Source organism: Chelonoidis abingdonii, chromosome 2 (genome assembly GCF_003597395.2).
Source record: "Chelonoidis abingdonii isolate Lonesome George chromosome 2, CheloAbing_2.0, whole genome shotgun sequence".
Classification (NCBI taxonomy): Eukaryota; Metazoa; Chordata; order Testudines; family Testudinidae; genus Chelonoidis; species Chelonoidis abingdonii.
In genome coordinates, this window is record NC_133770.1 from 272,733,008 (window position 1) to 272,748,785 (window position 15,778).

At 40.7% G+C, this 15,778-nt stretch overlaps 1 protein-coding gene across 4 annotated transcripts in view; it reads right to left on the bottom strand.

Annotated features, from left to right (window-relative positions):
- CSMD3 (CUB and Sushi multiple domains 3) overlaps positions 1-15,778 on the bottom strand; it is a 1,318,842-nt gene that overhangs the window by 484,806 nt on the left and 818,258 nt on the right. For all 4 annotated transcript variants that reach the window (XM_075063193.1, XM_075063192.1, XM_075063195.1 and 1 more), the window contains one exon: positions 12,952-13,146. In XM_075063193.1, coding sequence (XP_074919294.1) covers positions 12,952-13,146 — 195 coding nt within the window. The remainder of the gene's footprint in view (positions 1-12,951; positions 13,147-15,778) is intronic.

Below are 15,778 nucleotides of genomic sequence, written 5' to 3' on the forward strand. Positions count from 1 at the left end.
CTCATCTGGCATCTGCCTCCTCTAGAACGAAACCCCCACTATTTTATCAGGTTGATCAGGGAAATGAAGAAAGACTTAGAAGTGTGGGAAATATTCCTGAAAGGGTTAAATGGAGTTTCATTATGTGTTCAGACTAGTTTATAAAGATTGAGTTGCAGGAACAATTCAATGCCTCAGGAGGTATAGGTTTTGGCATCTACTTTCAAGGTGAGTGGTGTGCGCAAAGGTAGACAGAATCTGGGTGGCTCAGGATATCACAGGGGACATCACCTTCCTCTAGTTTTTTTCCCCCCTTATACTGGTGGCAGTCACTAGTTGGGGAGAAAACATTCAGAACAAAAAAGGCTGTTTCTAGTGTGACAACCCAATCTGCTCTCCCTCTTGTAAACGGACAGTTGGCTAAGACTGCTTAAGTAAGGGACAATGAGGGCCTTCCTTGTACACTGCCTGTAGTTTAACATCCTTGTTCATGAAGTGCATGTCCCAGAAGTGGATAATGATTTTGCCGATGCACTCTCAATTTCAGGATGGCAGATTCTGGAAACTCACCCCATTGGCCAGCAGAGATCCATGGCCAGTGTCCCAAAAACTCTTGGACTTTGGTTCATGACAGCTGGGGGACTAGTCAAGTACTCGGTTCCTCTGCAGACTCTAAATTCCTACAAGGCCATCGAGTCAGAGTTTGTAGAATTTAGGGCACAGGCAAGACTTCCTTGTGGGTGACCTATACATACACACCAGGTGGTACAATATGTGGTGCCTCAGACTTTCTGTGGGTGGGTCCCTCCACTATCTCTGGCCAACTAGTGGACGAGTCCTTCTGGAGTAGGTTGGACGTATCCCAGACCTGTGCAGGCATTTCATAGTATATAAACTCTTAGAAGGGTGGTTCAGGAGGACAGGGTGCCAGAGGGATGTCAGGTTACCCATAACACTGAAAGCCCTTATACAGCTGTCAAAGGCTCTGCTGAGGCTGTAGCTATGGGAGGGAGGACATGTTATTCAAGGAACCATTTTTTGTTGCCTTCCTTAGGGCTTTGAGAGTGAATAAATTGGCTCCTATGGCAGCTGTGGACAGTTCCCAACGTGCATTAAGCATAAGAGATGTACAGTATCTACACGAGTGGTGTCTCTGCACTTAAGGTACTCAATGAAACCAGAAGGGAAGAGGGGCTTATGAGGTAGTGAAGGAATGTGAAGACAAGCGCTTGTGCCCTTTAAAGGCAACAAGAGCCTCACTAAAAATCCAGAGCCTGCAGCCAGGCCTGCTGCTCACACACGGTGATGGTAGTTTCCTGGCAAGGTACCAATTCAACATGGTACCGAGAAAAACCTTGACCCATATAAATTCAGTACTCATTCCTTCAGTATCAGCACAGCGATGTTAGCGACTGCACAGGGTTTTTTGCCTGCAGCAGGTGCACGCTACAGGGCCCTGAAAATCAAGGTGTTATAGGATTTACATCTGTACCAATGAAAAGATAGCAGGGAATGGCAAAATGTAACTAACCCAATGTGCTTGTTTGTTTCAGAAGCTACCCAGAGCATATGCAATGTTTGGATTTGTGGGCACCCTACAGTGCATTGTGCCCACAAGAGAGCAGCCAGAATGGCAGCGGGATCTCAGCTTAGCTTTGAGCTGATGCTGTTTGCATCCAGGAGAGGCATGCAGTGGGATCAGCTCATGTCACTTCTGCACTCCCTGACAGGCAAGGACTTGGAGGAGAGCCAGCCTATGTGGACAAGGCTACAAAGAAAGTAAATAAGGGGGTCACCAAGATATTCCTGGATAAGGGTTCAGTGATAACACATAGGGACATCCGCTACAATCGGCTGGAAGTTGTCAGGGATGATGGCATACACCTGTCAGATGGAAGTGCTGACATATGGCTACAGCATGTGCAGGCCTAGATTAAGCCGGTGCTCTGATACCAGGTGGCATGTTTGGGAAGGAAGCAGATTGCTGGTGCTCCCTGTCACAGTTTCCTGTGAGGGTAAGAGACTAAAACGAACGGTTCCCAAAGGTAACAGTCCTGGGATTTTGGTGTTAGGCCTTGGGGTCATGTGATAGGATCAGATCTTGTGGCCCTTGCAGGCTGAGTTCCTTTTGGCCCATGCAGGCCAATGTCCCCACCCTACTGCACCCTCTCTGTACCCCTTGTGGGGGTGGAAGAGGGAGTGCTATGACTCAGAGCTGAATCCTGGGGAGAACTTACTTTGTGTTATAGGTTATATGGTAAGGAATGCTGTAACTTCTGCACTGGAACCAAGTAAGTGCCTAGTATAGGAATGTATGAGTAATGCGCAGGTAGCACCCCTCCTTTGTGTTAAAGTGTAATAAAATTTGCAGACTGCCACTTAATTCCATGCATATCTGTGCTGATTTTGCCGCTGGGTCCAAGTCAATGCCTAATTTGTGAATGTCACTGGGGTTCAGCTGAATTAGGTGCCGAGCTGCTCAGCACTGTCAGGACTTAGGTAGCTTTGTGCATATAAAATTTTAGGTGCCTAGAGATTTTGCCAGTGGAAACTTATGTGCCTAGAGATGTTAGTCACCTACAGGAGTAGGTGGCCGCAGAGGGGAGGTTTTGTGAATGCCAGTGGTGCCTAAATGTTGTACTGTAGTGCTTGATATAGCAGCTAGATGCCTAAGTTCTCCCTGTATCTCCATAGCATGAATTGAAGAGCCAAGCTCTGTAGCTCATGGCTGTAACAGACTCACAGTTAGAGCTGGTCAAGAAATATTTTTGTTTGTTTACAGAAAATGTCAACGACTGGTTGGAAAAGATTAACACTGATTTATTTTTATTTTTTTCTAACAAAAAGTTAAATGTTTTGATGAAAACTCTCATTTTGACAAAAACCCAATCTTCTGTTTTAAAATAGTTTTGATGGAAATTTTTCTAACAATCTTTTTCACATCTTCTGTAGGTGAGGCACAAAGAGGGACATAAGACCTGCTGACCAGTGACTTGCACAAGCAAGCAGACAAGCTTACACAAGTTCCCAGAGCACATCAACCAGAAGAACTCACTGAGTGCCATGGGGGAAGAACGTTGTACCTTTTTTTCAGAACTACTGTAAATTATTTCATCCCAGAGCGAAAGACCTGTAACTCTCTGGATCACAATCCCTTCCCTGTGCATCCCCTTTTGCATAGTACAGCTATGTGGCAGTGCACACTCAGGGCTGAGGACAAACGCTCACTATAGCCGCTAGGAAGCTCTTCAGTAATAAAACACCAAATTTACCTTATTTAATAAAAAAGTCAAAATAAACCTATCCCAGTCCTTCTAGCAGTATTACATAAATGATTGCTGAACTAATTGTATTAGGGGAATTTTGCCAGGAGAGCTGTGGAGGTGATCAAACAACAATTAACCTCACACTTATATGCCAATACCCTGGGGAAATCTGTGTATAATTCTGGATAGTTTGATTGCTAAGGGATGGAAGGTTGCACTTTTACTAGAGTTAAAATGCAGCATAAACAGCCAGCCTCAGAGGTGAGGTGGGGGGAATTTACAAAGTCCTTAGGTAAATGCAATTTGTTTAAGTAAACATTTAGTTAACTAATTTTTTTGTTTGTTCCAGTGAACTTGTTCACACTATTCTTGGGGCCAACAGAACTATAAACAAGTGATAGATTTACTGTTATATAGCAACCTTCTTATTTAGTTGCTAATTAAAGTTTTGATCTAGTCAAAATTTGCTTCTATGAGCTTCAAAAGCTTCCTAAGATCTGCATCCTCAGTGGCTAATCATATTTTCTGAAGGAAAATCCCTTCACTTAAACTTTCTACCTCATTACTTACCCTTTGCAGCCACTTTCCTAAGCTGATTATTCAAATGACCTGGTGAGATTTCACCATGCATGTTCAGGCAATGTGGAATGGGTTTCTACCATGCTATTGTCAATACTGAAAAAATATCCTCTGCTCTGGCTTCACTGGCCTGCTCTTGAGGTTTACAATGGACATGGATTATTCTTCTCTTTATTTAAACTCCTTACTGAGACATAACGGATAGTAGATAGCATAATATAACACTGAAATGTTCACTTTGTTAAGTGAAGGTTGAGCTTTCCACCACCAAAATCAGTATCCACAACTTTTCTTGTTTGACCCAGAACACATTTATAAACAAATGTCCTTCTGGGCTAATCATATATACACGTTTAATCTCTTATTTTGTATTTTTGCTGAATAAAGTTTTAACTGAGCAAAATGTAGCAAACAATGTTGTCATATGCTCTACAGCTTCAATGATTGGCTTAAAAATGCAGCAACTAAACCTGCCTCTTATTTTCTACACATAAGCTAAAACTTATGACTTGTTAGTAGGATGTTTCCATAGGCACTTCCAAAACAAAATATAGGAAGTGGTTTGAGGTAACTTTGGAGGAATATGGACATAACTAAAATGCTACTGTATTTATTCTAGAGTTTAATTAAGGGTTAATTAATTAAACTCTAGAATAAATACAGTAGCATTCTAGAGTTTAATTAAAGGTTCAATTTAATTTGTAATAAAGTCAATGGAAAGACTTCCACTGATTGCATTGTGAGTTGGTCACAACCCTAAGCTACAAAGGAAAACTTATAGTAAATTAATGCTGTCGTGAGCAATAATTAGTTACGCCCATACACCAAGAAAACAAATGGCCTATGAACTAAGTAAGCTGTTTCACCTACAGTCGGGGGGGCAGGGGATAAATATTTTATTACTCTTACTCCTATTTTTAATTACTGGAAAGCTCTCATATAATATGGTGATGGAGGTCATTTTAGTACCTAATTAGATAAGACAGACAGAAGTAAACTCATTAGCAGAAAAAAAGCCGCACCATACTGTGCCAAAATATTACTGTTTCTATGAATATTTATGCAGCCAGTGCCATCCACAAAAGTGGAGAGGGCTACACTTCATTTTATATTGCCAAGGGATTGGAAAGTCTTGTTGCACATTTTTATAGGTCTTGGCTCTCTACTAAGATTCTGCCACATGTGTAACAATGTAGTGTTTTCCTTCTTCCTCCATGAGTGCCCAAGTTTTTTATATTTGTGCAGTGATTATTTCTATTCATACTCCTTATAAGTTATATATTTTTCATGATTAGATGGCATGATACATATTAGCTTACACAGCTCTGTTTTGTAAAAGTTTTTCAGATTCTATCACCTTCTTGATCTCTCCACTATAAAGGAGGTATATTGTTTTTTATAACACAAGAATTGGAGAGCATAAGGCATGATGCTTATGTTTATGTTCTAATGTTCCTAAAGAAATTGGGAAGTTCCCATGCTAAAATGATGAACTACTGTCAAAAAGACATTTTATGTTTTGAAGAACATAGGGTCCTATCTTTTTCCTGTGTTAATAACAAAGGTCCCAACTGCAGCAGGATACAAACCCTAAACACTGTAATGTAATTAAATGTCTGTATGTGTCTAACAAAGATAAAATAATTTCTTGATGAGCAACAGCATTTTGTAAATTCTGTACTAAATTCAAAATTACATAGTTTTGAGAACTGTGCCTAAATAATTTTCAGTCTTTAATTTTCAATTATTTTATTACTGCATTGCAGTTTTACTCTTAGTGATAAATTAAAGATTTGACTCCTTATGTTTAGATCCTAAACCTTATGCTGCCTTCCTCTTTCTACTTTATCAGCCAAAACAGTACGTCATTTAAGGACATCAACAATCAAAGGATTAACACTATCTTGAATTTTTACTACATTTTAGTGCATATTACCATGCATGCATATTCATAAAACATATGGAGCCTATAAACTGAAAAATAAATCAACAAAAATAGGAACACCAGATGGTATTATCTTGAGCCAATGTATTACCACAGTAAGAATTCAACTCTGTCACACTTGTGCAAATCAGCATTTTCTCATTAAAAAAAAAAGTTTCTTGTAAATTTTAACTTCAAATTAAGGATTAGCTCTAAAACACACAAAGAACACCAATTGCTATATTTAGTATTTTTAGTACAATATGGTATAGTGTTGTATAGTTTTTAGTATAGTATTAGTATAGTATGGTTACATACATTCAAAGTAATTTATTTTCATGTCTGGAAGCTGAGAATAATAAAGGCATTTACAAAAATTCTGTTCTCTCTCTCTCTCTTGGATATGGCTCTTTCTGATGCCTGCAGTGCATGATTCCATTTTTTTCTAACTTGAAATCCACCACTGTGTTCTGAACTCCAAGACCCAGGAGTCCTTCATATTCACATCTACAGAGAGATACTAGGCTTATCTTCAAATGCCTAACTTTTAAAAATAAAACATTCTAGTCAACTTGCCAATGGGGTCATTTTCCCATCCTCCTTTATGCTAAGTTTTAGGGCTAGCTGCTTCTTTAAACCCCCTTTTATAGCTGACTGACATCTATTCCTGTCATCAGCCAGGTAAAATTAAAATATTGGAAATCTAACTAGAGGCAGCCATCAGCCAAACATCTCATAGTCAAAGGAGAGCCCGCATGAAAATATCAAACAGGAGTCTCCGAACATGCTGTAAGAGTTCCCACAATGTCATTCCAAGTTATTTCCATGTATGGAAATTGTGGTGTATTGAAAACTGTGTTAAAACTGTAGGCTGTCACTTTAAATTTCAGGTTTTGTTTTTGTCCTGCTCCTGCTTGCAGCCTATGGGGAAGTATGTGTTCCGTGTCAAGAAGCAGACAGTCTGCAGACAGCCAGCCTAGAGTAAAGTGAGTTGATCTGTGCCTCTGTTTTAGGGAACAGCCTGTTTTTCTCTCTCCTTTGGGGTTCCTCGCTGTTATTGTTCGGAATACAAAGTAATGTTATGCTGCAATCTTCCAGCAAGAGAAATGTATGTTTTTAATCTAATTTCTCTATGTGTGTGTGCCATGAATGTAACAGTACTCAATAAACCACAAGCCAGGAACTCTGTAGGAAAGCCTAATGCTAACAGGTGCTTATTTGGGGACCAGATCTGACTGGTGATTCTATGCAGACTCTGTAGTTCATAACATCAGATTATTTTTCAAGATATTATTTCTCCTTGGTATGGAGAAGCAGGGCAACCTCTCTGTACCACTTAAATCCTGCATATGAGCTATACAGGATGAGCATATGTGGAGCTGCCACCCAGGTGTGCCAGCACAGCATCCAAAACATAGAAAGTGTCTCCACATAAGCTCCATGTAAGCTGGCTGAAAGGGCTGTGATGAGGCATGGGGTATATGTTTACTTATATTTAGTGGTCCCAAGCCTCTTCACAATGGCTATGGTCAAACGGTAGTTGTTATTCTAGATTATACTGATTGAAATAGCAGACAGGTAGCTAAAGAGAAAGGGAAGGGAGCCTAAAAGCAGCGCCACCCCCTGGCTTTGATTTAGAAGTGGAATTGACTTCCTAACCATGCTACCCTTCACCTAGATAGAGTGTGACTTATTTGGGATTTAGGCAAGTGGAGTGGATTTCATCTTGTATGAAATAAAGATATGCATTTGGAGTGTTAATTGCACAGCAGTGATTAATAATGAACACTGATTTTTACAAAAATAAAACAAAATTCTGGGCAAGTATATACCACTATGTCAGCTGCAATACTGGCTACAAAATTCTGCTTTATACAGGGCCTCTTTTTATGTGTTTTTTTAATCTATATCTTCACTTTTTAAAAATATGTCTAATTCTCCAACTAGTGATCCTACCAATAGCAATCCCATCATCCAGAATTCAACTATATGTTCCAATTACTGGCTAAAATTATCCTTTCATCAGTCTGCCTTGTGCATGGTTGGACATTTTGAGGTGTTCCCAGATTAATTTAGCTTCTCGATATGACAGTGAATATTCCACTTTTAAATTTTCATTGGCAATTTCATCCAGCTCCATTAACTACAAAGTAGATCAGTGTGGCATTATTGTTTTGTGTGCGATTAAAATAAACCAAGAACTACAATGGTTCCTGTCAGTGTTAAAATTAATAAACTTTTCAAGGTTAGTAGGTATTACAAATAGTTATACAGTATGTAAAACTGACTGGACAGATTAATAGAAATAAAGAAAAAGTAATTTATCCATATTATGTTTTCCATCAGCTTTGGTAGCACACTTTACCATTGCTGCTGAGAAGACTACCTTCTACAGAGTATATGGTATTCTGCATTCAGGTATATTCTTCAGAAACAAAGGGTATGTCTACACTACCTGCTGGATTGGTGGGCAGCGACTGATCCAACGGGGATCAATTTATCATATCTAGACTAGAAGCAATAAATCAACTCCCAAGTGTTCTCCTGTCGACTCCTGTACTCCAGTGCTACGAGAGGCACAGGCAGAGTCGATGGGGGAGCAGCAGCAGTCAACTCACTGTGGTGAAGACACCATGGTAAGTCGATCTAAGTAGGTTGACTTCAGCTACGTTATTCATCCCCAGTGTAGACCAGGGCAAAGATATCGGCGTTTTGGGGCAAAGAGAGAGAAACGGAGAAGACAGAAAAGGGAAAAGAGAGAAACAGAAGGAAGAGGCAAGAGGGAAAAGCAGGGAGGCAAATGAATAAAAACCCAAGAAGACAAGGGGAAGGAGAGAAGAGAAATTATCTGTATGCTGAAAAGAAAGAGGATATAAAAGTAGAATAGAGCCTTAGGTTTCTTAATGTCTTCCATTTACCACTGCCTGCTTTGTTGTTGTTTATACTGCTAAACTGACTGTTCAGTGCACCAGGAAGTGCTCTCAGGTCCTGACTCAGTAATCCATCCCTAGACAGCAAAGCACTAAACACATGCTTAACTTTTACTAATACAACTAATCCGTTTGTATACAGATGATATTCCTGACTATTTTGTCACAAAAAGTGTAATCTGAATGCAGAATGATAGCAAACCAAATAAATTTAAGGCACTGGAAGAACAGTGCTCCCGCACACACAATCAGCATACTAGTCTTATTTAGATTGCACCTCTTAAAAGAATGAAGCTATAAAACAGGGGAAAATTGTTTGAAAGTGTATAGACAACACTTACATGGTAGGGTCTCATATTAGTGTATGTAATCCCATTAAAATTTGTCAGAAGGCTTTCTATATAATGAAGATCTGGTCTAAGATTTTTAAAAATAAGTGGCTAAAGATAAGATCCCAAGTCAAAGTTTAAACACTTAAATAAATGCCCTAATTTTCAAATTACTGAGAACCAAAGTCAGTGAAACACATTAAGTTATTTCCTGAATCTGGTTTTTTTTTTTTCTCAACAAGACTATAGTTCAACCTGTGAAAGGTAGATAGGACACTATGCTATTTTTGTGGCTACTGTTAGCAGAGGCAGACTGGTACAAGGAAATATGTATAGCATGGTATTGTAAAGATGACGAGACTTGGGTTCATCATCTCCGTCAGGAGGGAATTCTGTTGCTGAGGCTAACATTATGGAGTAGAGATATTGTTGTGAGTAGCAGTTTACAATGTGCTTTAAATATCAAAACCCCTATCTCAAGGCAGATCCCAAATCTGATAGGGAGTAAGCATACAACACACAGCACTGGAATGATGTGAACTTGTTGGTTTAGCTGATCTGGGCAGTAGACTGCTGCATGTTGAAGCAGCCTTGAAACCCAAGAAAAGTACTGGGACCACTGCTGCCTGTTGCTAAGTCCACCTTCAAAAAAAAAGGCACAATTTCAGGCCCAAAGAAAGATAAGAAGAGAATTTTGAATAGTGTTGCTGTTTGGTTGCCCAAGAACAGGGATGAGTCCATTTGGACCCAGATATTGCAACACCTTGAACGTTGGAGAGCGGAAGCCTTCATCAAAGAGTGAAGTCACATCCTCTGTTGGTTGAACTTGAACCAGCTGTTTTCCATCTAGCCATTTATTTCTCCTGGACATTGGCTAACTTGGTAATGATGCTATCTGTGCTAGGTTTCAGAGATGCAGAACAGGAAGTTGTCAGAATATTGTTAGCATCAAAGCTCAGAAGTTCTCTCAGTTTCCCATACTGGACAAACATTTTCTTTAAATAAGAAAGGGGACAGGACAGAGCCCTGCCTAGAGAAAAGAACTTTGGGGAAACTGAGCAATACCACCAGTGATAAGCTGCCAAAATATTAACAACCAGTTCCCTCCTCCTCACCCCACGAGGGGGTCATGCCCCACCCCCCGGGACTCCTGCCCCATCCAACCCCCCACGCTCCTTGACAGCCTCCTCCGGGACCCCTGCCCCATCCACCCCCCTTCTCTGCCCCCTACCGCCCCATCCAACCCCTCCTCTCATTCCTGATGGCCCCCCTGGGACCCCTGTCCCATCCAACCATCCCTTCTCTCTGTCCCCGACTGCCCTTGGAACCCCTGCCCCTGCCTGCCCCCCACTGCCCCATCCAATCCCTGCTCCTTCCTGATTGCCCCACTGGGACCCTTGCCTCCATTCAATCCCCCTGTTCCCTGTCCTCTGACCGCCCCGAAACTAATCCACCCCGCCAACTCACTTGTCCTCTATCCAACACCCCCTCCCTGCTCCCTTACCATGCTCCCTGGAGGTGGGGGCTGGGCCTGGGCAAGGGCCGGGGTCGGGCTGGGCTGCTCGGCTGGGGATGGGATTGGAGCTGGGGCGCTTGGCCGGGGCACCCAGCTGCCCAGGACTGGGTTGGGCCGGAGCTGTGCCTCCTGGCTGGCCAGGCCCAGGGGCCGGGCCAGAGCCATGCCTCCTGGCAGAGGTCGGGATCGGGTCAGAGCTGCACCACGTGCCCGCCCGGCCAGCCAAGGTCAGGACCGGGCTGGGGCCACACCGGTTGGTGCTGCACCGCCCAGCCGGCTGAGGTCGGGACCAGTCCAGGGCCGCCCTGGCTGCAGGGCCAGCTCTAGCCATTTTGCCGCACCAAGCACGGCGGCACGCCGCAGGGGGCTCTCTGCCGCTCGCCAGTCCCACGGCCTGCAGACGTGCCTGCGGATGTTCCACCAGAGCTGAGGGAGCAGCGGACCCTCTGCAGGCACGCCTGCGGGAGGTCCACCGGAGTCACCTGCCACCCTCCCAGCAACCGGCAGAGCGATCCCCGCGGCATGCCGCCCCAAGCACGCGCTGGGCACTCTGGGGCCTGAAGCCGGCCCTGCCTGGCCGGGGACAAGGTTGGGGTCAGGGCCAGGTCGGAGCCATGCAGCACCTGGACCCCTCCTCGCACCCCCACCCCCCTGCCCCAGCTCACCTGAGGGAAGCCACTGCTTCCTTCTCAGCCCTCCCAGGCTTCCCGCATGAACAGCTGATTCGCGGGAAGCTGGGAGAGTGTTCAGGGGAGGAGGCAGAGGTGGAGTGAGGTGAGCTGGGGCCGAGGGAAGGGCAGGGAGCTGCTGGGGCTTTTGTTAAATTTAAAAGCTCTTTTTGAACCAGTTGTCCCTCGCAGGACAATCAGTTCTAAAAGGACTTCTAAATTTAACAACTAGTTCCCGCGAACCGGTGGGAACCGGCTCCAGCTCACCACTGAATACCCCTGAGATCTGTCTGAGAGAATTGAACAAAATACCCTGCAGCCCACTCCATCCAGCCCTGGCAAGGTTCATAGTTGAATCAGTTGACAGTTGTGTCAATGACCATCAATAGATCCAACATTGTTTTCATGTCTTCTCTTTATGTCCATTTGCTCTGCTAATCTAAAGGGAAAGTGTCAATCTACACATTCTCTGGACTGTATCTAGTCTGAAGACTGTCTGTGAAGGCTCAAAGATGCAGGACACTGTTGTTCTTGGAATTTCTTCATCAACTACTCCTCAGCGCATGAACTGTGTGATAATTGGCAAGAAACTTTGTTCTGCCTTCTTCAGAACCTTGTTACAGGGGCACAGGAAGAAGAGAAGCTCAGCAATGACTCGTTGAATTGTTACCTGTCTGCCTTTCAACCACTGTCAGGACTTTCTGCCTCTGGAGCTTTATATATTGATTTTTCAGGGAGGAGTTGTTGTAGAATGAGTTTCAGGATAATCAGCTTCCATATTTCATTGCTTCTTTACTATACATATTTCAACATCAAATGAACAAGGTACCACGTGTAATAATAGTTTGTATTTCTGTGGTGCTTTTTTTTAATTTTGTTTTATACACATTTTCTAATTAAGTGTCAATAATCCTGTGAGACAGGTAAGGGATTTAAGTCATTTTACCCATATATGAAATGCAGATCTCTCCGAAGTGGAATCTAGCAAATATTTAAAGAGCTTGCAACCAGATCCTCCACAAGTTTAGGACAGAAAGTGAAGTAGTACAGTATCCAACTGAAATTTTAAGGCAAATGGAAGTAGGCATAATGCAGTGAGCTGACTAAAAATGTAGTGACGCATGCATGTTATTAAAACTTCCATCAATTCAAAATAATAAGAGTCCAAAGTCTCCACTGGTGTAAATGGGTGCAGCTCCATTGACCTCAGTGGAATTCTAATCATTTACTCTAAAGTCAAAATATCAAATAAATTAAAAGTTACCAACACACATCTATTATCACTATCAAAGACTGCATTCAGCAAGTTTTGTTTTTGTTTTTACTAATAATATTATGACTAACTCATTCTTTAAAGAAAATAAATAACTGTCTTTCAAAAATAAGCAACTTGTCAGGTGGAAAAAAATTAAAGACAATTTCCATAAACTACTATTATCCATATTTGCAATTTATTAGCATATTTGTTCCGCTTTTTTTTTAAAAAAAATAAGCAAATTTAAGTCATCCTCTCAGGAATTCTCAAATACACTTGAAAGAAAATTGACTTACAGAAACTAATTGTAATTATTTTTGTTCTAAATAGAAAATATTCAGAATGAATCAAATTCACTCCTTTGCAGGGGTTCAATGAGACTTAAGTGAGGCATAGTCTTTGTGCTGGTCTTTGGAAGAAGTGTGAATTTCACCCTATGACAACTTTAAAGAAGTAATGATAAATTATCCTAAATAGAAAAGCAATAGCGTAAATATTCACATACCTCCACACCTAGGGATAGGTCCACTCCACATTACTTTCCCATCCATTAGTATACAGCTAATGGTTTCGGTTCCTTGTGTTTTAATAAATCCTTCTTCACAAATGACTGAGATTGAACTCCCTAATTGAAAGTTGTCACCAAAACGCCGTGCATTGATTGGTACTCCAGGATCAGGACACTCATTATGTCCAAAAGCTTTAAAACAGAAGCAAGAGAAAGGGAGAAAAAAGAATGTGATAAAGCTTTACCACTAAGTTGACATTTTTAGGGCTCTATAGAAAGGAAAAATTCTACTGTGCAGTTTCTAACTGAAATGACAGCTGCTTTTTTTAAAAAAAATTGGTGCAGTAGTTTCTATGTATCCAACTTAGGCTTCACTAGGAAAGTTATACTTGTGTAACTCTGCTGGTTAGAGGTATGACTTTTTACAATAGCTACACCAGTAAAAGACCTAGAGTGGAAGCAGTAATGCTGTTATAAATGTGCCTTATTTCTGCACAGCTTCTTTTGCTTATACTGGTAAAAGGACTTTTATACTGGCATAGCTGCAACCACAATGTGATGGAGTTTGCCATCTTAATTATATAATTGTATAATTAAAGCAGCAAATCTTTCTAGCATAGATAAGGCCTTAGATTAAAAGGTTAAGCAGTACCTACAAGGTAAATGCAGAAAGGAGAGTTATTTTTCTGTACATGTCCATATGAGATAGTAAGCATGTCTCATTGTTATTGTTACTGAATAAACTGTACATTGAGTGCACAAAAACAAACACTTATTCACACATATATACATCAGAGGAGGGCATAACTATCCTTAGATCCATACCCTTAGAAGGAAACATACAGATTTGTTATTCATGGCTTACTTGGATCTTCTCTTTATATAGAAGAATGTTACATACAACTTTAAGCATCAATTTCTTGTGAAAAATTTACAACACTGTACATGGTGTCTGTCAGTTTGAATAACATTAACTGTAAATTATTCTTTTGTGTATTTGTTGTACTTGAAGAAGTATGAGTTTGGGGGGAGGTGCAAGATAGGATAATTTGCTGAAGAGAAGGTACTTGTAGTGTTAAGCAGCCTGATGCTATAAGATCTAACAGCACTTCTCATTTATACAGAAATAGGATGAACAGATAGCAACTGTGAAAAAACGGGACAGGAGTTTTGGGGGTAATTGGTACCTATATAAGAAAAAGTCCCAAAAAATGGGACATCTAGTCATCCTATACAGAAACATAGTTAAATTGGCCTGAAAGAACAATTGGTGAGTGGGCACAAAACTAGGAAAATACATGGGCATGACTACAGATTAGAGCTGAGAGAATAATATGCAACAAATAATTAATCCAATCAATTTCATCATATTTTTCCTGCTAAAAAATACCAGTAAGTAGATGGCAATTTCACTGAATTCATTTTGTATTGAAAAATATATTTTTTGGTCAATTTTTTACACTGTGAGGATTTCTCATGGACAGTACTCTGACAGCATTCACTATGTAACCTGTGTTGTTTAACTGTGATTGGACAAAATAAATTACTGTTTTGCTCTCTTCCATGATTACATAAATGTTCAAGCACTTCCTGCAAGGATAGCCACACAAGCAACTTTGAAATCTACTTTGGACAATCATTCTTGCAAAATCATTCATTCTACACAGAAAACAAACTCAAAAGGAAGGAAACTAAATTCATTCAAAAATTTCAGTGAATATTTATAAAAAAAGTTTTAAAATTAGTCAGTTCTCTCATACTACATCTATCATCTTATTTCCTGAGATCAGTTGGGTATACAAATCTTCTATCTACATGAAGGTTTTGCATTTATGATTATAGCATAAACCATGGCATAAGTATCTTTCAACTGAAGATATTTTGAAAAATAGCAAACAGCCTTCTGGTTAAACCCCTTTAACCATCTTGTATGCAAGTGTAAACAATGTTTTATATTACCCGCTGAATTGAACCTTAGTAACGTTATACGTTCTAAGGAAAGAAAAAAAATGTGCAGATACTGTGGCAGAAGTATGGCTTCAGGTCATTCAAATAAGCAGGAACTGCTGGGAATTGCAAATAGATCTTTTTTCACCCTCAGCAAACTATGTACAGTCAGAACTTTTAATAAAGAGATCGACTGTTACCTTTTTTCACTTACTATAATATTAATATGACACTAGCACTATATACTATAACAAAGGACAGACACAGATGTATATCCTTAAATCGGCATTTGACGTTGAGAAATATATTCTCAAGAAGGCTCAGACATATCAATGGTATACATAGTAGATCTGGTTTTCATGACATTTATGCTCACTGGCATGCCAACATACTGCATAACACCAATTACATTTTGCTATTTCTGTCCAGGCCAGTACTCTGACATCTGAATATGGGGAATTAAGTGAGAAAGTAAAAAAGGATTCCACAATTGCTAGTATTAAGATATGGATGCACTCTCCACTGTAGAGATTGGTTTGGTTCATGCTTGAACCAAAAGCAAAGTGAACTTCAAGAGTTGGAGTAGCAAATGGCATTACTACTCACACAGGTGTGAGGTCTGCAGACCAAACCCCATCCCTGTCTGGAGAGGCATACACTTTTAAATTAAAGGGAGAGTTTTACCAGGACAATGATCAAACATTAATTTTCACTTCATAAAAATTTCACACACACTTTTCCATTTTTTTTTAAAGTGAACATACCAAATTAATTCTCTTTCTCTGCCACTCCATTAACTCACAAAGAATGCACACACAGAGACTGAAACAAAACATAGCCTTGTAAATATGGGACCTTCAAAACTAATAGTAAGGGG